This window comes from Vidua macroura, chromosome 19 (genome assembly GCF_024509145.1).
Source record: "Vidua macroura isolate BioBank_ID:100142 chromosome 19, ASM2450914v1, whole genome shotgun sequence".
Classification (NCBI taxonomy): Eukaryota; Metazoa; Chordata; class Aves; order Passeriformes; family Viduidae; genus Vidua; species Vidua macroura.
Window position 1 is genome coordinate 11,044,020 of NC_071589.1, and position 25,946 is coordinate 11,069,965.

Here is a 25,946-nt window from a genome sequence, read left to right on the forward strand (position 1 = left end):
GTCTTCTACCCCACACAGGGTAAAAGCTGCTGTAGTGGAAATACCCTCGTGGTCATGTCACCACATCACATCATCACATCACATCACATCACATCACATCACATTACGTCACATCACGTCACATCACATCACGTCACATCACATCATCACATCACATCATCACATCACATCAATCATCACATCACAGGGCAATGGTGAGTGTCCATGGGCTCTCCAGAGCCCACAGATCCCTGCCAGCCTCTCACACAGAGTGTGTCCATGCTGGGGGAAGTTCTGCTGAAAGCTGGATTGTATCCCTCTGGTCTCCTTGTGAAGCCCCACAAGCTGTGATTGCTCTCAATGGACCTGCTCTCAATTCTCCAGAGTTTCTCTTGTGGAAAGCACTGCCAAGGGAATCCCCCCTTGTCTTTAAAAGGTCACATTTCCTACGTGGTTGCCCCTTCTTCACACATCAGAAAGTTGAATCATCCAACACAAAAGGCATGTGGTGAGTAACCTACCTTTCTATATAAGGAAGCTGGGGACGCCCTGAGGGGAAGGAAGGGGTAAGTGAAGCAAGTGGCAAGTGGGGGCTTGGTTTTAGCAGCAGTTCCTTCCAGGAAGATTTCAAAGCAGTTTGCCAAAAAAAAAGAAAAAAAAAAAGAAAAAGAAATTGTGCAAACTGTGGCATAGAGAGAGGCGTGACTTAAGCTCAGCTCTGCCAGCAAGGCAATGGTTAAAGGAATATCTCCAGAGTCCATTGTCCTGCCTGGTGGGGCACAAGCACTCAAAATGAGAAGTTTCCTTCGCAGCCTCATGGGAAGAGCTGCGAGTGCAAGCGGGCAGCATTTGTTTCCCGTCATTCCTGGGCTTTCCAGGAAAGCTAAGGAAAGAAGTGGCAAAGAGGAAGGAAAAAAGCCAAGCAGAGAAAGACCTTATGCACCCTGCCTTAGAGATGAAGCCTGGCTGCTGGGGTGGGAGGATGCAGCTGGCTTCACAGCTGACCTGGATGGTGCTGAGCCCTCTCCAGGGAACATGGTCACGCAGGGCAGGAACAGCCCCTCCCTGGCTGAGAGCCGGGCTGCTGTGCCAGCACACGGGAATGGACTTTTGGAGAGCTCCCCATGTGAAGGGGAGGGAACGGGGAGGTCAAGGAGTCCCCAGCACTCAACTGGCTCGATTGTAGAAACTCAGGAGTCCTCTGCAGCTAGGGAGGTGAGAAGAGAGTTGAGACAAATATCTTAAAACATTTTAAAACTGAGACCAGAGCTCAGGAATGACTGGCTTCCACATCTGTACCAAGAGCAACAGGACGTGCTCCTTGTATTAATTTTGTACCACATCCTGTTCTCCTACAAGAAATGCAATTTTTTTTTTTTTTTTCTGGTAAGGCCCTGTGAAATAATTCCCATGCAGTTTCATCTCCATGTGGGACCAACCTAAGGTGAGAACACTGACGCCCATTTCAGATTTTGAAGGTCCTTCCAGATGGGGCCAAATGTCATTTCCTTGTTCTAAACTCACCTCACAGTTTTCACATTTATTTCTTCCTTTTTCTAAGTTATGATTAATGTTGGGAGAAAAAGCAGAAAAAATTGAGAGGAAAACTCAGCAGATATCAAAGACTAGGAGATGTAAGGAGAGACAAATGTTTAATGCAGTCTTTGCACTACTGATGGTAGTTAAGTTAATTTATTAAACAAATTACTAAAAGAACAGCTGTGCTTAGGGCTGCGTTGAATGAAGTGTGGGATTTTCAGTCCTTGGGATTTTCAGTCCTTGCAGGTCCCTCAGCCTAAGAGTTGTTCTACCCCTCACATGAAGGGTTGCCATTGAAAATAAGTCTTTACTCCTTTAACTCAGGACCAGATGAAGAGTCCCACTCTCTTTTGCTCATTGTGCCTCGGGAGAGGTTGGACCCAGGCTGTTTGCTCAGCTCGGTGCTGCAGCCCTGCAGGACCGGGAAGCTCTTCTCAGCCAGGCAGAGAGGAAGGACATGCCATTTTTTCAAAGTGTTTTAACAAAACGACTCTTTCTGCAGCGAGAACAAAACCTGCTTAGCTGGCAAGCACCATCCTGCCCCCCTGACCGAGGGCTGACCTCCCCGGGCCGCTTGCCCGGCAGCTTCCCTGCAGCCAGGGGTCCTCTGAGCCTGGGGCTCGTTTCCATGGAATCCCAGATTTGTTAAAGTTGGAAGGGACCTCCTAAGATCATCCAGCCCAACCCTCCTGCCTAATCAGGGTCGTCCAGGAACAGGTCCAGGTGTGTTTGGAACATCTCCTGAGAGGGACGAGACTCCACAATCTCCCTGGGCAGCTGTTCCAAGGCTCTGCCCCCTCCATGGAAAGAAGTTCTTCCTCATGTTGAGGTGGAACTCCTCGTGTTTTAGTTTACTGCCATTGCTCCTCATCCTGTCACTGGGTACCACTGAAGAGTCTGGGACCATCCTCTTGGCATTCCCCTTGGAGATATTTATGTGTATTAATGAGATCTCCTCTCAGTCTTCTCTCCTAAACATACCCTTGAGAAGCCAGGGACAGGGACAGGGACAGGGACAGGGACAGGAGTGGCTGTGTCAGTTCCTGTGTCCAGTTCTGGGCCCCTCAGTTCAGGAAGAAGATTGAAGGGCTGGAGCGTGTCTGGAGAAGGGAACAGAGCTGGGAAGGGGCTGGAGCACCAGGAGCTGCTGAGGGAACTCTGGGGGCTCAGCCTGGAGAAAAGAATGTTTTTAAGGGGGGCATTCTCACTCTATGACCCCTGACAGGAGGGTGCAGCCAGGTGAGGGTCAGGCTCTGCTCCAGGGAACAAGGGAACAACCTCAAGCTGCTCCAGGGGAGGTTGGGGTTGGATATTACGGAAAATTTCTTCACAGAAAGGGTAATTAGACATTGGAATGGACTGCCCAGAGATGTGGTGGAGACACCCTGGAGGTGCTGAAGGAAAGACTGGATATGGCAATTGGTGCCATAGTCCAGTTGACCAAGGTCATTAGTCACAGATTGGGCTGGATGATCTCAGAGATCTTTCCCAACCTAATTGATTCTGTGTTTCTATGATTTAGTCTCTTCTGCCTGCCTACAGTGTGAGGACCGGTGGACATGGCCTCAAGATGGGAAATTCAGATTAGTTTAGAAAAAAAAAGAAATTACTGTTAGGGTAGTTTGGCATTGGAAGGGGCTGCCCAGGAAGGTGGTGGAGTCACCATCCCTGAAGGTGTTCGAGAAACATCTGGACCTGGTGCTGAGTGATGTGGTTTCGTGAATGCTGGGTGGGTGGTTGGACTTGATCTTAAAGGTCTCTTCCAAACCTTTATGACTCCATGAAGTCCACCTTAAATTTATTTTCCATCACAAAGCACGTTAAAATTATGATCATGTGCATCTATAAACCTTTAACTCCATTACAAAGCAGCACCCTGTGCCTGAATGTTCTTTCACTGTGTTTGCTCGTGAGCAGCCTGGCACCTGCCAGGAGGTACAGCCTGGATCTCCCCCAGGAACGGTGCTGAAAAATCGCGATTTCAAGCTCAAGTTCAAAGCGACTCGGGGGATTTCTTGAAGAGATGGCAGAGTTTTACAAGTAATTTGTCAGTCTGGCTAAAAGGATCTCTGCCTGCCAGATCTCAAGGAGCGTTCGGACAGGGCTGTGAGGCACCTGGAGGGACGGCCGGGGTGTGCTGTGCAGGGCCGGGGCCCGGGCTGGCCGCCCCTGAGGGCCGCTGCTGCCGCTCCCGCCATTTCCTGTGAGGGGCCGGGGGCGGGGCGGGGCCCGCGCTGTGGGCGGGGCCCGCGCTCGTCACGCGCCGGGCGTGGCGGGGCGCGCAGGCGCGGTGCGGGGCGCGCGCGGCGCGGGCGGCGGGCGGGCGCTCCCCTCGCTGGCAGCGCTCGCTAAGATGGCGGATTTCCTGCCGTCCCGCTCCGCGCTGTCCGGCTGCTTCCCCGGCTGCCTCCTCACCAGCGGCGAGGCCGAGCAGCAGCGCAAGTCCAAGGAGATCGACAAGTGCCTCAACCGCGAGAAGACCTACGTGAAGCGCCTCGTCAAGATCCTGCTGCTGGGCGCGGGCGAGAGCGGCAAGTCCACCTTCCTCAAGCAGATGCGGATCATCCACGGGCAGGACTGGGACCGCGCGGCCCGCGAGGAGTTCCGCGCCACCATCTACAGCAACGTGATCAAGGGTGGGTGAGGGCGGCGGGGACGGGCCGCCCTGCGAGCGCCGGGCCCGGCCGGGCCGGGGCGGGGAGAGGCGGCTCGGGCGGGTCCCGCGGGCCGGGGCCGCCGCCGCCTCCTCCCGCGCTGTCCCGGCGCCTCAGCCTCCCCTCCGGGTTGTCACCGCGCCGCCCGGGTGCGGCCCGCGGGGCGGCTGCGGCCCCGGGAGCAGCGGTTTGAGCCCGGGAGGTGCTGGGCTTTGCCTTCGGTGCTGCGCTGGAGCGAGGCCAGAGAAGGGCAGCAGAGCTGGGGAAGGGGCTGGAGCACAAGGGGCGGCTGAGGGAGCTGGGGGGGCTCAGCGTGAAGAACAGCACTCTCAGGGGTGATCTTATCGCTCTCTACAACCGCTGAAAGGACGTTGTAGCCAGGTGGGGGTCGGGCTCTGCTCCCAGGGAGCCAGAGATAGGACGAGGGGACAGTGTTAAGCTGCACCAGAGGCGCTTTATGCTGGACGTTAGGAAGAATTTCTTCCCTTGAGACAATGGGCTGTCCAGGGAGGTGGTGGAGTCACTGTCGCTGGAAGTGTTTAAGACTGGACGTGGCACTTAATGGCACGTCTGGTTGACAAGGTGGTGTTCGGTCATAGGTTGGACTGAATGATCTCAGAGGTCTTTTCCAATCTAACTGATTCCGTGATTCTGTGATTTCCTGGTAATGCGAGTGCAGTAATGAGCGGTAATGGATGGGAGGAAGATGCACCTGGAAGTGCGTGAGGAGGAGCCCAGCCCTGTGCTTTCAGCGTTTTGCTGCAGTGGAAATCGCTGCTCGGCTGACACATCAATTAACTGCAACCCGCAGGCAGAGCCTCTCTCATAGATGCTTTGCCAAAACCTCCACACATGGTTTAGGGGAGTAGTGGACGCTTGATTTCACTGCTGTCATCCTGGCTTCATTGGTCATCCTCACTCATTTTCTCTCTTATCTAAATCACTCCTTGGATTTTCAGTTTGGACTGTGTAATAGTTGGACCAAACCCTAATGAAGTTTCTCAAAACAGCAAAGTGTTGCCAGACTCGGCCCCTGAAAATCCAGCAATTCTCAAAGAGAGTTGTTTTACAAACCTGCTGATGAATCAAGCCTGGAAAAACTATTGATGGCAGTAGAAGGCAGTAGAAATCATGCACATGTATCTCAACCAGGTTAAAGTTTATTGTTAAAGCTACTTCATGCTCTGTGAAGGTATACACGTAGGAACTGCACATCTGTCTGGGAGGCTGTTTTCCTGCAGTCACAGATAGATTGTACAGATCCCTGCCTTTGACAGAGAGAGAAGCCGTGGAAGGGGAGTGAACCTTGACAGAACACATTGGCACCGAATGAGTATGTTACTGAGCAGTCATTTGTTGCCACATCTTAATTTCCTTATATCTTCCCATGCCTTTGCAGTTGCTTATTCTTTCTGGAATTTTCTTTTTATTTTTTCATCAGTAAATTTAGTACTAGAAATTATTTCCCTGCATTTACCTTATCAACATGAGCACAGTGGGTTTATATCCTTCAGAAGGACTCTAAAAAGAAATTTAAAATACTCTTTTTCTTCTAGAGAATATTTACCAAAACAACTACACAAGTGCAGGGAAGCCTTTAGGTGATACAATTCCGCTGCACTTAAGCTATAGAAACATTTAGCAAGTGCAATGATTTTAGTACGTGTCTTAAGTCTCTCTGAAAATATTAAAGGCAATGATAGAAATACTGTCAGTGATAGAGATTATTTGTATAATTTGATATAACTGGATACCAGGTTGACAAGAAGACAAAACCTAGAGAACCTTAAAGCAAGACATCAGGTGGTTTGAAATAAACTTTTAATTATGCTTTGTCTTGTAGTCATGCCAAGTGAAAGAATTTGGTAGCACAGGTTGGATAAACTTAGTAATTAAAAATGACACTTTTTCAAGAATTAAATGGTAGTCATGTTCTTGAGCGGGCAAATCTGGGGTTTGCTATTACCTGTATATGTAATGGTTTGAGTCAGTTTTTTGGCTTCCTGATTCCCTGCCCATCCTGGGTGGATGTTCTATTGAGCTTTGTGCAGAGTAGGTGCATTGTTCACCTCAGTGCAGATCTGTGGGCTGGTGAAACAGTAGATGCTGAGAAACTCTGCTCACACTGCCCTTCCTTGTCATTGCAGGTGTGCGAGTCCTCGTGGATGCCAGGGAGAAACTCCATATCCCTTGGGGAGATCCCGCCAACCAGAGCAGCGGGGACAAGGTGATGGCTTTCGACACCCGCGCGGTCACCGTGGTGCAGGGCATGGTGGAGACCAGTGTTTTTTTGGACTACCTGCCAGCCATCCGAGCCCTGTGGGCCGACAGCGGCATCCAGCACGCCTACGACAGGCGCAGGGAGTTCCAGCTGGTAAGATTTGGCCTTCAGTGTCCGCGTGTGATTTTGTTGCTGCCTTGCTTCTCTGTGAAACGCCGACCAAGCCGCTTCCTTGCGCGTTTTTGAGTGGTTGGCTGTTACTCTGTGGTGTTGCACACAGCTGCATTTAGCTACTTCCCCCCCTCTTTTTTTTAATAATAATAAAAGAGGTTCTGATGTAATCATCCTCATTTCATATGTGGGAAAGCTGAGGTGTTGAGGGCTTTTAAGTTTTGTAACAAAGCTGGTACCTGCACAGTATTTTTACCATATGATTATTACCACCCTTTTTTTAACTGGTGCATCAACTTAAAAAAACAAGCCAAGCAAAAAAAAAAAAAAAAGACAGGCTTAATAGTAATGTGATTTTTTTAAAGAAAAGATATGCATGGGTTAATGAGAAGAATTTAAAAACCACTCCCTTCTCTATTCCAGTTTGAGCAATCTAGCAAACATTCCCTCTGTATACTTCCTGTTTAATTTTGAATGTCTGTGTTAATACTCATGTAATGAGACTTTTGTTACATTGAAGTTCTCAGCTGAAGATGGAATACACAATTTTATAGTGAGGTAGAGACGAAGTACACAATTCAGTAGTGGGGTTGGAAAGGAAAAAGAAACCTCTTGATTCTTGAGCAGCAGCTCAAACTGTCTGTGACAGCTGAACTCCATTTGCTCCATTCCCATGCAATGCTGCAAAAAGAAATGAAAAATTTGAGTTAAATTTGATTGTTGGTTCATAGACTTGTATATGCCAGTGGCATAGAGTTTTGTGGGGGTGGGGGTTGAGAACCTTAAAATAGATTAAATCTGTTCTTGTAGGTCTCTCAAACATAAGTGGCTTTGTGTTTTTATGTCTTAAAAATAACCTTTGTGTTAGTGTGAATCCAAACAATAGCTCACGATGTCTCCTGTTGAGCTATTATGAATGGTTGTGTAATCATAGCCTGACTTAAAGAGGTTGTGTAAATATTCTATAAATATGTATTGCCCTGATCATGGAATGTCTTCTGCAGATTGCAGAATGGGCAGGTGCTGCAGTGGCCTATCACCTGCCCAGCCCTGGGCTGAGCTCTGTAAATAAGTTCCTAAGGAGACCTCTTGCTCCTTGAGTTCCACCTTCAAGTGATCATAAAAGAGTAATTGCTCTTCTGTAGTCAAGATTCTGGTGCAGATGGGACTTCTAGTGGTGTAATTGCTGTGCTGGAGGGATCTGCTTAAAATCTGTTCAGTAAAACAGTTTTGTCTTCGATTAAACATGTTTAGTGACTTGAGGCTGTGTAGCAAAGGGAAGGGAGCAATTACTGTTCTGTCATCTTGAGGCTCTGGGAAGTGGGTTCTTTCCATAACTGAAACATGTGCAGAGTTTCACTTTGAGTGAGTTGTGAAGAGGGTAGTGAACAATTTGTTCTTCTGAACCTTACAGAAAGAAAGCTGTTGCTTTCTTCTGTAAATTCCTAAATCTGTGCAATTATCTGCAAAAATATATATTTATCATGTTGTGCTTTAGGTAAAACTCAGGAATATTTTTTATGTGCTCTTAGTAGTTCAGTACTGTCCTAATAATTTTTGAAAGCAAGGTAACAGCTTTATTTATTCTTACATTACTTTATTTCCTAAATCCTTTCAAAATCTCAGCTGGACATATTTATGCCAAGTTATAAACATGAAAGAAAAAGAAAAAAGCAGCTGAATGATGTCATTGTGTTGAGTGCAGGCACTGTGATCTGTGCTGGCCAAGCATGAAGTCTCAGTTTTACCCCAGTAAGCTTCAGCTTAACTTCTGCCAGAGCTCCATGTGGGCAGCAGAACAGAGGGAAGCTCCTGGAGCAGTGTGGATTCTTGCAGTACCTGCTCCAGGCTTTGCAGGAGAGTGTTCAGAGACTTCAGGTGTGTGCTGTGACAAGCAAGGAGGACACAAATGGTTAAGGAGGGAGTGACAGGCGTGTCCCAGTCAGGAGGTAGAGCAGGGGGAAGTTGAGAGAGACACAGACAGTTCAGGCGTGTAAAGTCCTGACTCTTGAAGTGAAGGCTCCAGACTAAAAATTTTTAACACTTTAGAATGGGGAAAAAGGGGAAAATACTGTTCTGCTTCCAGTTTAGCTGCTTGTGGCAAAAAAATAGGATGAAAGAGAGATAGCAGTAATCATTAGATGAGTAGGAGAGAGGGAAAAGTGGCACAAAAATAGTTTAAAGCTCTGGGACTGACATGGTAGAGGGGCATTATTGGGCTGTATCTTCTCTAACTTCTTTTCAGACTGTTGAGTGAGTTCAGCTTTTCACTGGACTGAAAAACATGGCTCATACTAAGAGAGCACAGGCAGAAACACGGGAAGTGTTTGCCGTGGGAATAGGATACTCTGGGACAGAGGTAGAGGTGGGCAAATGGAAAATGGAGCAGTGATAGGCAAGGAGTGAAAAATGTCAGCATTTACATACAAATTCTGGAGGAAAGGCAGCAAGAATATGTAGTGTAGAAGCCATTTGTAGCTTGGGCAGGTAGGAAGTACAAAGAAAAAGAGTTTAAAATTGAAGTTTCTGCAACAATATGGTTAAAAGTTCAACATATATGTATGTTTGTGAGGACTTGTTAAGCTACTCTTGCCTTTTTTTTTTGTTTTTCTCCAGGATCTTTTACTGATGATGTTGGGAGCCTAAGGAAACAATGTGATCTTTTTATAGCTTAAAAAAAAAAAAAAAAAAAAAAGAAAAAAAAGAACTTGGTTGTATTTTAATGGAATTAGGAATCAGCATTTCCATGTCTAGTTCACTGGAGTGTCCTTCCTCATTTTGTTAACTCAAGTGGTCATGGGATAGCCAGTATGATTTATTTTCCTTGGTATAAAAATAGGGGCCTTCTGGCCACTAGCAGCAGCATTTATGAAAATTCATTAGGTCACGCTTGTGTAGTGCTTTAAAACTGGAAAGAGCTAATTACAGCTTAGTGCAATATGTGCCACTTCAGTGCTTCCCAGGTGGTTAATGTTATAATCCCTCCCATTTTATTACAAACCAGACTCACTCAGGTGCTTGTTCCGCTGGCACAGGTAACTGCAGACTGTCCTGCCTCTGTAGCTGAGGCAGTTCTGTAACTTGAACTGAAGATTCTGGTCATCCTCAGGCTTCCTCTCCTTCAGCCACCGGCCTGGTTTCTCCCCTGGCCTCTCAGATGGCTGACACGGGTGAGATACAGATTTAGTCTGAATCAGCCCAACACCTTCTGACACCTCATTAACATTCACATTTCCCGTCGCTGCTTGGTTTCCGGTAAAAATCTGAAGTGACTTGGATAAACACAGCCATTCTGTTAATTCTGCAGCATGCAAACTGACTTACCTGGGCATTGCCTAGCTGTTCTGTTTGTGCTGGTGAGCTGTTCAGTGTGTGGCTGTAAGGGTTTGCTGTTCTCCTGGAGCTTTGCTCCGGGGCGCTGGCAGCTGAGCAGCGTTTGGTGCTGTGGAACACTGAGCAAGGCCCTTGTGAGTAAGAGTAGCCTTGTGCTTCCCTCTCATGTCAGTCATTTCTTGGACTGCTGTGAGAGCTGTTAACAGAGAAGCATTTTGAAGTATTCTCCAAGAGTCTCATTGTTCTCTGAGAATAGAAGAGTGTGATGAGAGCTGAGTTGCTCAGATGCCTGATAAGCTTTGAATGTGTTCAGGGTTTGTTCTTGTTGAAGGTAACTTTTGGGTGGGTTTTGATCTTTGCTACCAGCAGTTGTTGATCTTCAGACAGATACTTAATGCCCTACTTGCAGTTTAAGTGAGTGTTGTTGGATGTTTTAAAGCCAGAAAGCTGCAGAGATGTGAGATTCATGTGAGATGACACTTCATTTTTGTCCATATTTGCATAGAACTGCAGGCACAGATGATACAGTAAGGATTATAGGATATGCACTCACCTCTGGATCACAGCTTTTTCTGTGACATGCCTGCAAGTGCTCGATCAGATTATAGAAGACAGGAAAAGGCGTGTTCTGCTTGAAGCTACACTGATAGCTTTGCAGCAGTTTCCATGTAGCATTTTTCTGTTGCAGACAAGTATTTTTGGCAAGTATTGTTCAGTTTACTGGGAGATTGTATTGTATTTTGTCTTATTCTCCTTGGGCTTTTCAGGGTTCTGTCTGAATATTAGTCGGGCTGTTGTACACACGGGAACATTAATTAAGCTCTACTGAAAGGATGAGTCCTCAGATGGACACTGCAGAATATTAGGAAAGTTTATTGTTCTTTCAGGTGCACAGGCAGCACATGCCTGATTATAGAGCCCAATCCTGCAGAGGTCAGCTGTGTGTGAAGCCAGGTTAAGTTGCCAGATGTTGAGGCTTTTCCCCTTTTGGAGGGTGGGTTCCCATCTTTTGGGACAGCTGTAGGTCAGTGCACAAAGTTCCTCTGAAGTCACAAGTGTGGAGCCTGGAAAAAGAGTGTCTTACCTGTCGCTCATTAAAGTGTCTGTGTTGGGCTTGTGACAGTGACTTTCAGAAGCCCTTCAGCAGCTTCTGCAGTGTGTTGGTTTTCCTTCCAGTGTTCATCTCTTCAACCTCCCCACGCCCCTACCTTGGGAAGTAGACATGGCTCTCCTCTTGGATCTCCTCTTGGATCTGGCATTGGGTGTTCAGTGGTCCCACTCTGCTTGAAGGGTGCAGGAGTTGCTTCTGTTTTTGGGACATGACTGAGTGCATAAACTGTTGGGAGAAGGTTGCTGAGACTGACAGGAGAATCTTCATTTCAGACATGAGATCCAGTCACCCAACATTTGTCTAAACATTGACTATTTGGGCATTTAATCACATCATTCAGAGTTAGTTTATTGAAATATAGTGTTGTAATCACACTGACTATTGCTTAAATTTCTGTGTGGAAACCCCAAAAGCTGCTGCTTTATATATATTGAAGTATGAACAGTTTTTTCCCTTTTCTCTAATCAGTACTCTGCCAAACATCAGATCACAGGATGGCCAGTGTAGAGTGAGCATGACTCCTTAAAGCCCTTGGAAAAGGCTACTTGCCATCTCATGGTCTTAAGGTGAAAAGGATTTATCAATCATTGTTGCTATAACTGTGGAAAGAAAAGTGCTTTACAAATTTATACTTTAAAATTAGCCATTCAAATCCTCAAAATAGACATGTATTTTTTGAAGATTTGCTGGTTTTCCAGCCTCAATGACAAGATAATGCTGGTTTTGAGTTGGTATTAATAAGACTCCTTATAGAGATTACCTCTAGAGTCCAGCAGTAGAGGGTTGAGTGTTCTTACTCCAGGTTTGTGGCCAAAAACCCTTCAGTGTATGCCAGTGTTTTTGGTAGTGGGGATTGACTGTAATATTTCAGTCAAGCTGAGTGATCTTCAGATGAGTTATACTAATTTAACACAAAATGCCATTTTTTATCCTTTTCCAAATTGGGATTAGGATTTCTGTTTCAGCCTCGCAGAGTTGAAATGCTGTTTCTGGGACTGCCTCCTTCCCTTTCCACTACTCTTCCTTTCCTGCCTGGTAACTTTCCTTGTTAGCAACAAATTATTGAAGTGTTTGGAGAGTGGACTGGTCTTTATTTCCAGTTGGTGCTGGTCTGGTTTTAATGGAGAACATCTTTGCCATATTTTTTTTTAGAATGTTACTATATTTCTTTTTTTATCTTTTTAATTTTTTGTTGCTATTAAGCACAAACATGGTTCTAGACTTGAGGTCTTTCAGCAGGAGCTGTCTTGATGTAGACCAAAGCAGGATGAGTTATCTTCCATCCAGGAATGCCTTTGGAGTCCTGTGTGCTACACTTGGCTTGTACAAGCCTATATTTTCTGCATGGTTTCAGTGTAATCTCTCAGGATGGAATTCTTAATTCAAACTCAATCCAGATACTGAGTAACCTGCTCTAGTGGAAGGGGTCCCTGCCCATGGCAGCAGGTTGGAACAAGGGGATCTTTAAGGTCCCTTCAACCCAAACCATTCTGAGGTTCTGTGATCTGTTTATGGGGAGCCAATGCTTTTAAAACGCAGACTTGTGCAATGCAATGTGGGAGCCAGAGGGATTTTGTGTACTTATACATACTCTGTCTCCAGCAAGCTGTGTTGTGTTGACAGTCAGGTGCCTTAGTTTCCTAAACATTTTGTTGCAGAATTCTAGAAGGTGACCTACTTCTTGCAAAAAAACAGAATTCTATAACCAAGCCATGGTTAAATAAATACAAGTGCCCTTCTGAATATGAATGTTCATATCTTGAGCGTGTGAACCTCTTCTCAGCAGGTTGTTTTAAATCTCTGCAAATATGTTAGAGGAGCTTTTGCTGCTTCTGCTGTGCAGTGTAAATTGAGCCCTTGGTACAGACATCCATTGCAAGCTCATTTCCATGCTTTCTACTCACCTGCAAGGTGTTACATGTTGGTACCTGCAGAGCTGTCTCGTTACAACCTTTGGAATTTAAACAGCAGTGGCTGCACCCATTCTGGGTCCCTTTAGAAATGACTTCTGAACACAAACCCTGCACAGTCCCTGGGCTCGTGGCTGTCAGCAAATCTCCATGCTGGGATATCCGTGTGGGATAAATGCACTGGCATCTTCCGTGCCTCTGTTCTGCCCCTGGGGCAAGGAGCAGAGAGGGATCTTTTTCATGTGTAAATATGGGATCCTTCAGGACTAAGGTGCCTTCCTGGGGGCAGTGTTGATTTGTGCTGCTGTTCCTTAATTTCAGTTTACTGTAACAAGGCTTCAGCCTTAGGGGCTGGTGAAGTCTGCTCTCACCGAGCACGTATTTATTGTACCTAGGTGGTACTGGGTGACTGTTTTGGCTCTTTATTGTCCCAGACTTCAGGTCATGGTGAATGCTTTGATATCTTCTTGGTTCAGGCTGTACCTCTTACACAGAACTAGCAAAGGGGTAGGAAACTTCAGCTTGTGGTAGCTGAGGAAGTTGCTTAAGAAAATGTGAGAAAACCCAAGTGCAGCTGACCTCACTCACTACGTAAGAAAAGCAATAGAATAACTGTAGTTGTGGGAAAGCAAGATAATCTCCGTGCCAGCATTGTGTCTGCTGGCACTTTTCTTTGCTAAGGATCTGAATTATCAAATTCACTTGAGAAGTTTAGAAGTTTTCTGCCCTTTTACAGAATAACAGGCTGTGTACTCACAGTGCTGATGGAGGCTGCCTGATACCAAGTGGTATCTTGTATTACTCTGGAATATGAAGCCTTTGTTTATATCTTAAAGGTGAGTAAATGAGCAATAAAACATGATATTAGTTAATTTGGCAGTCTCAAACTGTAAATAAAATGTGTTTAATTCAAATAAAAATCTGAATAATCCCAGAGACTAACACTTATATTTTATCCCAGAGCTGCCTGATGGATTGAATTTAAATAATGATAAAGAAGATGTTTAAGAATACATCAGCAGCTAAAAAAGTCCTAAATTACTTCCAGTATCTTCTTAACTTGCATGTCTGCATTAACAAGAAACATCAGGTAATAGAGCTGGAAAAGTTGAGGCATTTTAGATACAGAAAACACCCTGAATTATCATCACAGTAATTGACAACAACTACTGCAGAAAAGAAATATTTTTGAATAGTAATAGGGAGTGAGCTGCCTTTCACAGCACTCAATTCACTGTACCATGCTGCACACCTCTCCATCATAGTCATTCCTGCCTTAGATTTCTTTTCCTTTGGAGTCTCCTCAGTTAATAAGTGAAATATCATGCTCCTCTTCAAAGACTTAACCAAGGAACTGAAAAGACCTCAAATTCTTTTTATGGCTCAGGAATGTCTACTACCACATGAGTTTATGTTTCTTTTTCCTTTTTTTAAAGATGCTGGGGAAATTATTTTAAACAAAATGCTGGAATCTCTGCAGCCAGCCTGGGAGAACTTCTCTCTTTGGGCACATGATGGTATTATGATATTTTATCATTCACTGGTGACCAAATCAAGAGGATGCAGAATTTCCAGGGGTGGAAATAGTGCACTGGTACCATTTGTATTTCAAAATATCTACACAAAATTATGAGGAAACAAAGTAATGCAGGGTGATTACTAAAATTTTACAAGTGGGTGGTACTGGGACCCTTAATTGGTTTCAGGAGAAAAGTTATGTAGTTGGTCTAGTAATTAATTTATATTTCTTTCTAGTTTGAGTTAATTCATAGTATGAAATTCTACAAGTGGCATGACATGTTTTCAGCCTCTTGCTGCTGTTTAGGGAGTCTTGTGTACTTCACTGTTACTTTGAGCTCTTGCAGACACAACTTTTAGTAGTTTTTTAAAACTCCAGTATTCAGCTAATGATACAGGTAGATGTGTCACTAGACCCAGTAAATTATCACAAGATCTTGTCAGCTTGGAACAAGAGCTGGTTTATGAGTGCATCACTGGCTGCAAACAGAAATACCAGAACTTAATTGAAATGGATTCTGATAACTGAGACAGAGGAAGGAACTAAAAAGCATTTGGTCATCTGGATTTCTCATGAGGCTGAAATAGGAACCAAATGTACTTTAAAATGAATCCTAGAGAAATGCATTGGGATCCAGTTCAGGGCTCTGGTTTTGAAATGTTGTGATTTAGAGCAGAGTTTATGCAATAATGGACTTTTCAAGCATCTTCAAGTTCAGTATGGCCAGTTTTAGTGCTGACACATTTCCACATGCCAAATATTTGTCGTGTTTTTGGGAGCCTTTGCTGGTTTTGTACAACTTGGAAGCAAGTAAAGCTCTAAATGATGGATGGCAGATTTGCAGACTCACCACTGCTCCAGCATTAGATTAAATGCAGTTGGAGTTGCAAACACATGAAGTCATGGAGCCAGTGGGTCAGTGCTCTGAAAGAAGAGCAAATGTTTACAGTCTGGTTCCAGTCTGTTTTGTGTGCAAAACATCTGAGGTTTATAGAGATGCTGCCCAGAGTGTAAATAGTAACTGGGAGGTGGCAGTTTCTCCTTGGTCAGTGCATGTTTTCGTAGGATTTCTAGGTCTGTGTGTTCTGGGGCTTGGAGGATTGGTTTCATCAATGAAATCTGAAAATCTTCTGCAAGGTATTGGTGCCTTTCCTAAAGTAAACTTTGTGGAAGAAGAGTTTGGACTGTAAATACTTAGGGAGGGAGTAAAAAGACCTTTGAAGAAACAAAGTACACCTGATCCTTGCTTTCATGGATTCGTTTCTGTTCAGGTTCTGGCAAACAGCAGCCTTTTGGTTGGATGCTCGGGTCTGTTGTTGTCCCATGTGTCAGTCCATGTGTTCCTCAGCCTGGCTCTGATCTCCAGAAGGGGCTGCAACAACCTTGAGTTTGTTTTCTATTTGAAAGCATGGTGATCCTAAGAAAAATCATGGAATCACAGAATGCTTTGGGATGGAGGAACCTTAAAGCTCATCTTGTTCCTCTCCCAATCTTCCACTATCCCAGGGTGCTCCAAGCTCTGTCCACCCTGGCCTTGGACATTCCAGGGGTGGGTCAGCCACAGCTTCTCTGGACAACCTGTGCCAGGACCTCACAGGGAAGAATTTCTTCACTCCAGGATTAATGCTGTGGACTCTGAGGGTTTTTAATTGTTAGAAGGAGTCTCAGCTGTTTCTAGAATATGTCACATCCTGGTGTCCAAGCAGTCTTACAGAATTAGAAGTACAATAGCAGAATGCCTGGTGTGGAGAAATTGTAGTTTTGTAGGTTTTAGTGGAATGCTGTTTCCTACCTAAAAGCTGTAGTGACTTTGCATATTTTTGAGCAATTAAGAATTCAGCAATTAAATTCCACCAGGAGAGGGGAGGGATACTGAAATGGATTTCTTCCCTCTTAGGAAAGTAATTGAAAACTGGAACAGTTTGCTCTGTGGTATACTGGTATGCAGATTAACTTCTTTTTAGAGTTCAATCATGTTTTAATTAATTTAATTGGAGTGGCATGGTATATATGAAACTGTAAATGCTTTAGTGATGAGAGACAATCTGGTGTGAGTTGTGTGAGTCTGGCACTTTGAAGGGAGAGCACTGCTGAACTGGGTGCAGGAAGGAGCAGCAGCTGATGCTGGAGCCTTGTTTGGAGTATTTAGTTCCAGACTGGCTTGGTGACACCCTTCTGTCACTCTCAGGGCATGGCAGATGTCCCCAGCTTGCAGGTGCTGCCAGGATGTCACAGTGCAGGCCCTCAGGTTGGCGTGCTCTGTCTCCCTCCATTTGTTATCCACATTTTGAGAATTATGGATTAATTGGATTACACGGTAAATAGGGGATAATAGATTAAAGGGATATTATTGGGTTAAACCCCTTCTTAAACCCCTTCACCTTTCTTTCTTAATACCGTTATGCAAGATAAAAATGTCAGTCATGAAATAAACTTGGGGTGACTCCTCTCTTGGTGCTTTTGGGGTTGAGCACCCTCCAGCCAAAGTGATCCAGCTGTTGCAAACACAAATTCTGCTCTGCCACCACAAGGTTTTACAAAAGATGGCTTCTATGAGTCAGGACTTGAACCTTTCCTTTTTTTAGGACAGATCCTCAGTTTGTGTGACCAAACACGAGGCAGGTTTCACTTCTACCCCGCGTGACGCGGTTCTGATGGCTCTGAAAAAAGGCAATCACAGCTCGAGCCGCACACAGCGAGCGCTGAAAAGGGGAAATGGTCTGAGCTCCCCGAGCTGGGCTGAGCTGTGACGCATTTGTGATGTGCATTGATGAGGAGCAGCATTATTTTGTACTCCTGTATCAGCAACTGTATCTGAACTGTCCGTTCTTGCAAAGAAACAGGAATTAATTGTTGGAAGGAGTCTTAGCTGTGTGAGACTGTGCTGAATTTTATCTCTGGAAATGGGCAGATCAGGTTTAAATGACTGTTCAAATGGTTGAGCTGGAGAGAAAGAAGCTGGGAGATGTGAGATAACTGATCTTGACACACACTGTCTGTGCTTCAGCCCTTGTAAGGCTGCTCCATTCATGCTTCCACAGGCAGCAGTGCCATTTTCCAGCCGTTTTGCCCTTTGGTTTTGGAGAGTTTGGGGTTAGTTTGACATGGAACAGTTGGCTGCTCTACACATGGCCACAGTAATGTTCATGTGGGCATAAAAGGGGACTGCTGGGCTTTGGCCATAATTAACCCTTAGAGAAAGGAAACCTATCACAGGGAAATGTGTTTTGTGTTAGTGCACACTCAAATATTTTGACCCCAATTTGCAGTTTGGGAAGTAAATATACTACTGCTTACCTGGGCTTTTTTCCCCAAATACCTTTAGCACCATTGCTGAAAATTAGTTCTTGTATATGCTTATTGTAAACTTCCAAAATGCTGCTAATACTGCTTGAAGAGTGAGTGTTAAATCAAGAATTGGAGCATGGAGTGGCAATTCAGAAATAAATTGTTTCCCCTCACCTTAGGAGATACCAATCAAGTTGCTGGATTGCTGCTATAAAACAGGGAAAGTATATTTTTAAAGTTTAGTTCCTTGAGTAAACAGGTTATAGGTATGAATGTGGGGAAGTTTTACCCTAGTCTGTTGACTGGGGAATGTTTGAAAGAAGAATCCTCTTCAAAAAGCACTGGGAGGAGTGACTGGAAGGAGAAATTGTAGAAACCTGAAAGCTGGGAAGGAACCAAGATTGTTTCATTTACCTCCAAGTCTGAGACCAGCAAAAGAGACCAAACCAGCTGAATGTCTCGACATGAGACTTGGTTGAACCTGCTGCTCTAACAAACAAGACAGTTGTGGATTTGAGCTGTTTAATGTAATTAGGATATGCATTCATGGCATAAATGTATCATCTGGATCATCTCCCTCCTTTGTGCAGTGCTGTGGATATTCCTTGTTTGGGTGGAGGAGGTTGTGCTCTCTAATCTCCTTTCCACTGGGAATCTGCATTGATTGATTTGATTGAAATGATTCTCCATTCATTATCCTTCTGTTTATTACTGTCATTGCAGAAGACATCTGCTAAAACTTCATGGCAGCAGCATTGATTTGTACTCAGTCTTCTTCTAAATCAGCTTAGGGTGGGGTGGCAAGAAAAAAAAGGTTGTTAGAGATTCTTTCCTTTGCCAAAATCCTCAGATACGGATTTTCCTGGATTAAGCCCCTAACAGAAAAACACCCTGTACTTAATGAAGTGTGTGCTGTAAGCATTACTAGGGTGCTGTAAAATGCAGAATTTTCAGACTCTGCTTATGTCTCCATCACCTTCCTTCAAGCTGATTCTCCAGAGTCATGGATGGTTTGGTTTGCATATTTAGGCATGTACACACCAGCCTAAAAACACTGCAGTTACCTGGTCTTACTCTAAACTAGGCTTGTAAAAAAGCTTTTTTTTTTTTTTTTTTTTTTTTTGGTGGTGTTTTTGTTTCTTGTGTTTCTGTGGGTTTTTAATTAAATAAAGTAGGAAATATTTGTTTCTCTTTTTCAAGAAATTCAAGTAAGGTCAGGGAGAAAAAATGTTTGGTGGTTCTTAAAGTTCTAATATAGAGCTACTAAGTTATATCTCCTATTTTCTTAAAAGTATCACATTTATTATTTCAGACACTTAATAAGCCTTGTCAGTTCAGTATGTTCCACTGAACTTGCAGCCAAACTTAGATGGTTTGATAAATTGTTTCTTTCTTTAAACCTTGTGATGACTGAATCTTTATTTGATGCTTTTTCTCTATATCTTTTTTTCTTTTTTAAGCAACTGCTAGTGGAAAAAATGCAGTGTCCCTGATCCCCTTGAAGAGCTAAAAAGCCATTTGGCTATGCTAAGGTTTCAACAAATCATATTTAGATTGCTGACATTGTTTTCATGGAAACCAAATAAATTGGTGCTTCCTGGGTTTAAGAGATGTGTTCATCTGGTGTGTATTTCATGTAGGTTTATTTTTTTCTTCCCTCCCCAAAAATATTTTTGTGGTTACTTTGCTTTAGGCAGTAACCAGACAGTGATCTTTGTGCTGTGTTTTGCTTAGAAAAGATACTTGCTCTGGTTTACTGCAGATGACCACAGCAGCAGGTGTTGGCTACAACTAAATGACCACCTCTGCTTTATAAAAAGAATGAATTTGTAAAATGTCTTAGTAAAAAGAATGAATTACAGAACTGGAGATATTTCATTGAACAAGTAGTTAAATGCAAAGTTGTAGGGGAAGCCGTTGTGTCAGTCACCTTGACAGGAGTAAGATTTCAGTGTTTTCTTGTACGTTCATGATGAAGTGACTTGGCTCTCTCAGGGAGGATCACAGGGCTCCAGGAGACACAGGCTGGTTTGACTCAAACCTTTCTGAAAATGGAATAGTTGACAGTTATGAATAAAGTTACTTAACAGTCAACTTCCTGTGGTTTACATGCATTTCTGAATCAGGAGGAGGCTGAAGGGCCACAGCTGAGACTTCTATATTCTATCTGAACAAAAAAGGGCATCTTTCTCAAGGATTCAAAGGGGTCTGCTTAAAAATCCAATACCCTGATATAATTCAATGAAGTTTAAAACAGCCAAGGCACCCTCCTGTAACTCCAGAAGGTCTTTGAAGCTGATGTGTGGGTTGTTCTTCTGCTATACTGGGGTGTGCTCAAGAAATTTGCTTTATTGCAGTACCTCAATATTCATTTGAGATGTGTGCCCAAGCCTGTGTTGGGTTTTGTTTTTATTGGCATCTTTGGGCTGTGCTTGAAGTGCAGGAGAGGGAAGTGGGCAGGGGATGACTTGGGCTCCATGGCATGGTTGCTTCCTGCAGTGTCACTGCAGCCTTCAGAGATTTGCATTTCCAAACTGCTCAACTGCACAAATGACTTCAGTGGGTTCATCTGCATTTAAAAAAGAAGGTTCACCTGGGACTGGTTTAAGACTATCACACAAACCATAGAATGGTGTGGAGGGACACCTGCCACTATCCCAGCTTGCTCCAAGCCCTGTCCAGCCTGGCCTTGTTCATTCCCGGGGATGCAGCATCCGCAGTTCTGGGCAACAGAATCCTCAAAGTAAAGAATTCCTTCCTAATAACCAGTCTAAACCTACTTTCTGTCAGTGTGAAGCCATTCCCCCTTGTCCTCTCATTCCAGACCCTTGTAAATAGTTTTTCCATCTTTCCTGTATGCTTCCTTTGGGTACTGAAGGCCACGGTTAGGTGACCCCAAAGTCTTTCCTTTTCCAGGCTGAACATTCCCAATTCTCTCGGCCTTTCCTTGTAGGAGAGGTGCTCCATCTCTGTAATCAACTTGGTGGCCTCCTCTGGACTCCTTCCAGCAGGTCAAGGTCCTTCCTGTCCTGGGGACATCACTGTATTTTTAGCTAATCTTTAAATTTCCGTCCTATGTACTCACAGAACGTGGGTGTGAAGACATATCAGGAGTGTAATGGAGAACTGTGGGGGTTTTAATGGGGGCAGATCCTTCAGTTTCTCATTTCTGTCTGTATTTTGCCCTTAGTGTGGCTCCTTTGTGGTGTGACACCACAGATTGATTGCTGAGCAGCCTCGTGGCAGGGCTGGACATGGTGAGCCACACTGGCATTCGTGGGACAGAGTGGGGAAACCCAGTTTCTTTTTTCTACTCATCTTGGGTAAACCAGAGAGTTTACAGTTTGTCAGAAGGGAAATTTTAGGTGATAGCTGTTGAATACAGCTATTTAAATATGGTCACTGTCATGGATTTACTGAGTGGGATCCCGTTCTCTATCTACCAAGAAAAAGCAGCCTAACACAGAAGCTGTCTTTGGGGCTGCTGTTGTACAGGGATGTGAACGGATCCTTTTCTAACTGATTTTTAAAAATAAGTGACATTAAGGCTTTCCTTGGTTGTTGTGTGCTGAGTTTTTCAATGAGTTTCTCTTCATTATTGGATAAAGTAAAAAACTACACACTTCAGGAAGGGATTGAAGCTGGGTTGCTTTGTAATGCTGCCTCTTTGAGGCTTGTTTAAATGGGTCAAAACTCTCTGGTTCTCCAGTCGTGCATTCTGATAAGGATCTGTTCAGTGAGGTAGTTTGCTGTTCAGGAGTGTCTGTAGTTAGCAGAGCCCAGCCTGCTGATAGCAACATGTCCAGGGCAGACAGAAAATTACCACTGGTCAGGGTTGTGCCTGTGTGGTATGGATGGGTGGCTGGAGTGGGATGGGAGAGGAGATGATGAGTTTGAAGGTTTTTAATTGGTATGCAGATTGGTAAAAAACAGTGAATGAACAACTTCTACCCTTGGTTACGGAGTTGAGTCATGTCCACAGCACTTGCTGTCTGAACAGATTTTTATGAGGGGAGAACCCAAGCAGCTGAGCCCACGGTGTGGAGGAGGGAAGCTGGAATGTCTCTGCTTAATGAGCTGTGTTATGTTGTAACTGATGGGTTTAATAGTTCAGTCTCTTCAGTTTCAGCCTGGCCACCTTGATGTTTGTCTGCCTTTGACTCTGCTAGGTGACAGCCCAGAAGTGGAGCTGGCATCTCAGTGTTCCCTGAGTGACTTTGCTGTTGGATGCGTGGCTCTGGAGTGTTGCTGTCGCTGCAGGCCTATGTATTTTGCATTTGTGATTTCAGGAAATCCCTTCTTTTGGAAAGCTGCCTGTGGGGATGTTTTGTGACCTTTGCAGGCCGTGGTTTGCTTGTCTGCTCCAACTGCTCTGTCCATTGCAGTAGCTGCAAGCCCTGGGACTTAAAGGAGAGGTAGTAACTTCCACATTAACTGCAGAGTTAATGCTTCTTTAGGGAGTAGGTATTGCTCTAAGTCGTATAAAAATCTGTCTTGGATTAAAATGCATGTTTGTATGCACACACACAAATTCAGCCTCTGAGGCCCAGGTATTCCAGAGTAAATACCTGCACTTACTGAGTCTGAAATCTGCCTGATTGGTATGTAGCCAGCCCTGTGGGGAAGGGAAGGTTGCCAGCTCCTATTGGCACCTAAAAAAGAAATTAAATCTGACCTTAAATTTTATTTTGCCTTAGTATTTGGCTACAGACAGTGTTTTAGCACTTGGAAGGCCTGAATTTTGATCCTCTTACTCCTTCTTGGGAAGCTTGGTGGATTTATGCACCAGGATTGTTTATTTTCTGTGAACTAGGAATGCTCTTCCCTGTATACCTTCCTTAGAGGATTGAGGCTAGAACGGATGATGGAAAAGATACAATACTGCTGTCATTGCAAGCAGTTGCTGCTGTGTGCCACTAAAACGGTGTCCCTGCTGCAGTTTGTCACCCCAGAGAAAATCAGGACAGCTGAGCCAAGCAGGAGGTAAAAGAAGGTTGTGAAGGTGTGTTGGGCTCTCTCGCTGCAGGTGTGTCAAGCACGAGGCGTGTTCCAACCAGAGCCCCAGTTTTGCCTCATTAAACGTTGATGTTCAAATCGCACACTTAAAGGTGTGGCATCTACTTGTATTATGTAACTTATTGTAGTGCCTGGAAAACTTGCAAAGGTACTTTGCTGATGTGTCTGCCAGAACCCTTTTTGGCCTTTATTTACCCTACTCTGCTCAGGGTAGATGCTTAGATGACACAGTTGAATAGTGAGGTTTATATTCTCCCTAGATAAGATTGCAGAGTTAAGATTGAAGCAAGAGGAAGTAATTATCAGGGTGTAGTTCCTGTCCTAATTCACTTGTCTGGATTAGGTGTAGTCACCCCCGTCTCAGATGGTGTTTGATTTTTCTCATCAAGAAAGCTCTGCTCTTCCACCAGCAGAGTGAAAACACAGGTGGTTTATTTTCTGCACTTGCTGTAAAATGAATAAGTTACAGCTGGTAGTTAAGAGTTTCCAAAAGGAAGCAGATTTGTGCTTCTGTGAGGATGCTGAGAGCCTTAAAAAGGTGCTTTCCTCTGCAGTGAATTCCATTAGTACATTCCTATTGCAAGTGAACTCGGGTGCAACAGTATCCATGGAAGAATTCCTCCTTAATCCCAGCACTGATGGAGTTCTGCAGGGTTGACTGTGGTTCAGGTTTACCGTGAAAAGATCTTTAGTTCTGCATTACTGGAGGGATTAAAAACTGCAGTTACCCTTTGCCAGGACAGGGATGACTTGAATCCAGATGATAAACCTGGATAGCAAATGTGATATCATGCACAGCAGCCTGGAGCTCTTCTCATCACTCAGAATAAGATGTTCTGGTCCAGCTTGGTGTCTGATGGGAAACTTGAGTAAAATGCTTTGTCTGCTGTGGTTTCTCATCCTGTGTTCTGCTCATCGTACCTGTGGGCATGAGTCCTGTGGCACTGCAATATGAATGAACTTTCTCTGGTGATTAATCCCTGCACCTGAATGCCTGTGTGTGCACACTCTGCAAAGCCTCAGAGGAATTGAATGTTTCTTTTCATAATGAAGGTGTGGCTGCTTCATTGATGCTCCCTGTGGATAACACTTGGATTTATTTATCAAGTCTAAACTTGGAAAGAATGTGACTATTATAAATGTGCCTTTTATGCTTTTAAGCTTAAATATTAACTGGCCTAAGAATAAATCATCAGTTGTGTTCTTAGGATAGCTGCTTTTTAAAAGGGCAGTGATTAAAGCTTACAATGCTTAAATGTAGGTTTCGATAAATTATCTGGACTTCAGAATGTAAACTATTGGGATCAAGGATGTCGCTTATTTAAATAACTGTTTGATTTGTTTTTAGGGGGAATCTGTAAAGTATTTCTTGGACAACTTGGATAAACTTGGAGAACAAGTAAGTCCTTTTTTATTTTTCTTTCCAGTCTTGAGTTTTAAGTAGTCTTTGTGATCTCGGGTTTTAAATAGATGAAATGTAATTAGTGTCTACTCCAATAACTTTATCTTTAGTTAACTCGGACTGTCGCATTATCTCAGCAGTTCATCACTGACATGTCAAAAACACAGGGCAATGCAAGGGCCAGGAGACTTTCTGGAAATAAACCATCTGTCAAAATCGAACAAGAAACAAGTTACAAATGCTTGGCCAGGCAGGAGACTGTTAAAGTAGCTTTTCAAGACTAAATGACATCTAAAAATGACTGGGTTTGGGGTTACGTGTCCAGTTAGGAACTCCTGAGTTAAATCAGTCACAGGTCAGTGGTACCGTCCAGGAATATCTACTTTAACATAAACTCAGTAAAGAATAAAGTCTGTTTTCTCTGGAGAAAAACCTGAAATTTCTGTAGAATACTTTTTTTATAGAACGGTTAATAACTTGAATAATGAAGGTATCTGCTGATGCTCATCAGTTCTGGATTGCAGGAATAGCATGTGTACCTTTAAAACAGGAGTTTTAATATTGTTCTTGAACTCTGTGGGGAGGCAGTTTCTCCATGGTCATTCCCAGCTGATGGTAACAAATGAAGGAATCCAAACACGTCAGTGAAACCCTGTTACATCATGCTTAATTTCATTTTTCTTTTTAACAGATTAAATTTTAAGCCAGACTGTTTTTTCTGCTTTGAACTGTCATTGTTCTAACTAAAGCACTGGTGGTCATTGTGCTTCCCAGATCTCTGGCTTGAGAATTCCAGCACCTGGTCTCTGAGTTTGGATTTGGTCTCAAGTTATAAAACTTGCACTTAGGAGGGGATCTGCACTTGCTCTGATGAGCTGCTGGACTCTCTGCCAGTGGTGGATTTCTCATGGTCTTTGAATCCAGTGTCTTTCACTTTCAAAGGGCTTGGATTTTTCCCCAGCAGTATTGGATAGGGTTTTGCAGCTCCATTTTAAAGTTCTTCATGGAGAAACTTTGTTCCATTCTTTGATTAAAGTGTGAAACTTGGTCAGCAGTTGGGTTTTTTTAATATTTTTGTACATAAACACACTTACTACAGGTCTGATATTTCTGTGGCAGTGCTGTGAATTACAGCTTTTCTGGCTTCAGGTTGGACCAAATGGTGTTAAAAATCAGAGGGACTCATCAGGATCTGCTGTTGTAAAATATGTTAAATCTATGAGGGGAAAAAGCACTACCTAAGTTTTGTTAGTGAAAGATTTGATAGGTTCTTCTGGTTTATTCTTATCTATAAGCAAGATTGTCTAACGATTGTTTCCCCAAATTGTAAATAAAAGTATTTGTTCTTATCTGATGCAACTGGGCTGACTTGCAACTAAATTGCTTATAAACACATAGATCTGCAATTCACGTGCCTCTTGCCAAAAGGGAGCTGATAACAGCACTGAGGGAAAAGAACTTAATGTTCAGATTTAATCAGATCAGCAGAATAAGAGTATCTGACAGGCAGACATGCGTGGGATCTCCTGGATTCCTTGCAACTGTGTGTTGCTGTTTCAACTGCCAGTGCAGACTGTATGTATCCAAAATACCTCACAGAGAGACTTGGCTTTCCATCCTGTGATTGGATCTTAGTCATGCCTTAAATTGTAATTTGAGCTAGGGAAACAGTGATGTGATAGCCAGGAGAGCTGCTGATAACCAAAGGAACGCCTTTAGAAGAAGCAGACTGCAGTGAATTTGAGGAAAGGAGATAGGAAAATCAGGAAGAAAGCACATGTTCAAAATCAGTATCAATGTGAG

General features: G+C 43.9%; 1 protein-coding gene across 1 annotated transcript in view; it reads left to right on the top strand.

The window, feature by feature from the left end:
• The first annotated feature begins 3,840 nt into the window (after positions 1 to 3,840).
• The window catches only part of GNA13 (G protein subunit alpha 13), a 29,469-nt gene continuing 7,363 nt past the window's right edge, over positions 3,841 to 25,946 (top strand). The window contains exons 1-3 of the mRNA XM_053994732.1: positions 3,841 to 4,154; positions 6,320 to 6,546; positions 24,090 to 24,140. Of these exons, the coding sequence (XP_053850707.1) occupies positions 3,872 to 4,154; positions 6,320 to 6,546; positions 24,090 to 24,140 (561 nt within the window). The 5' untranslated portion in view covers positions 3,841 to 3,871. The remainder of the gene's footprint in view (positions 4,155 to 6,319; positions 6,547 to 24,089; positions 24,141 to 25,946) is intronic.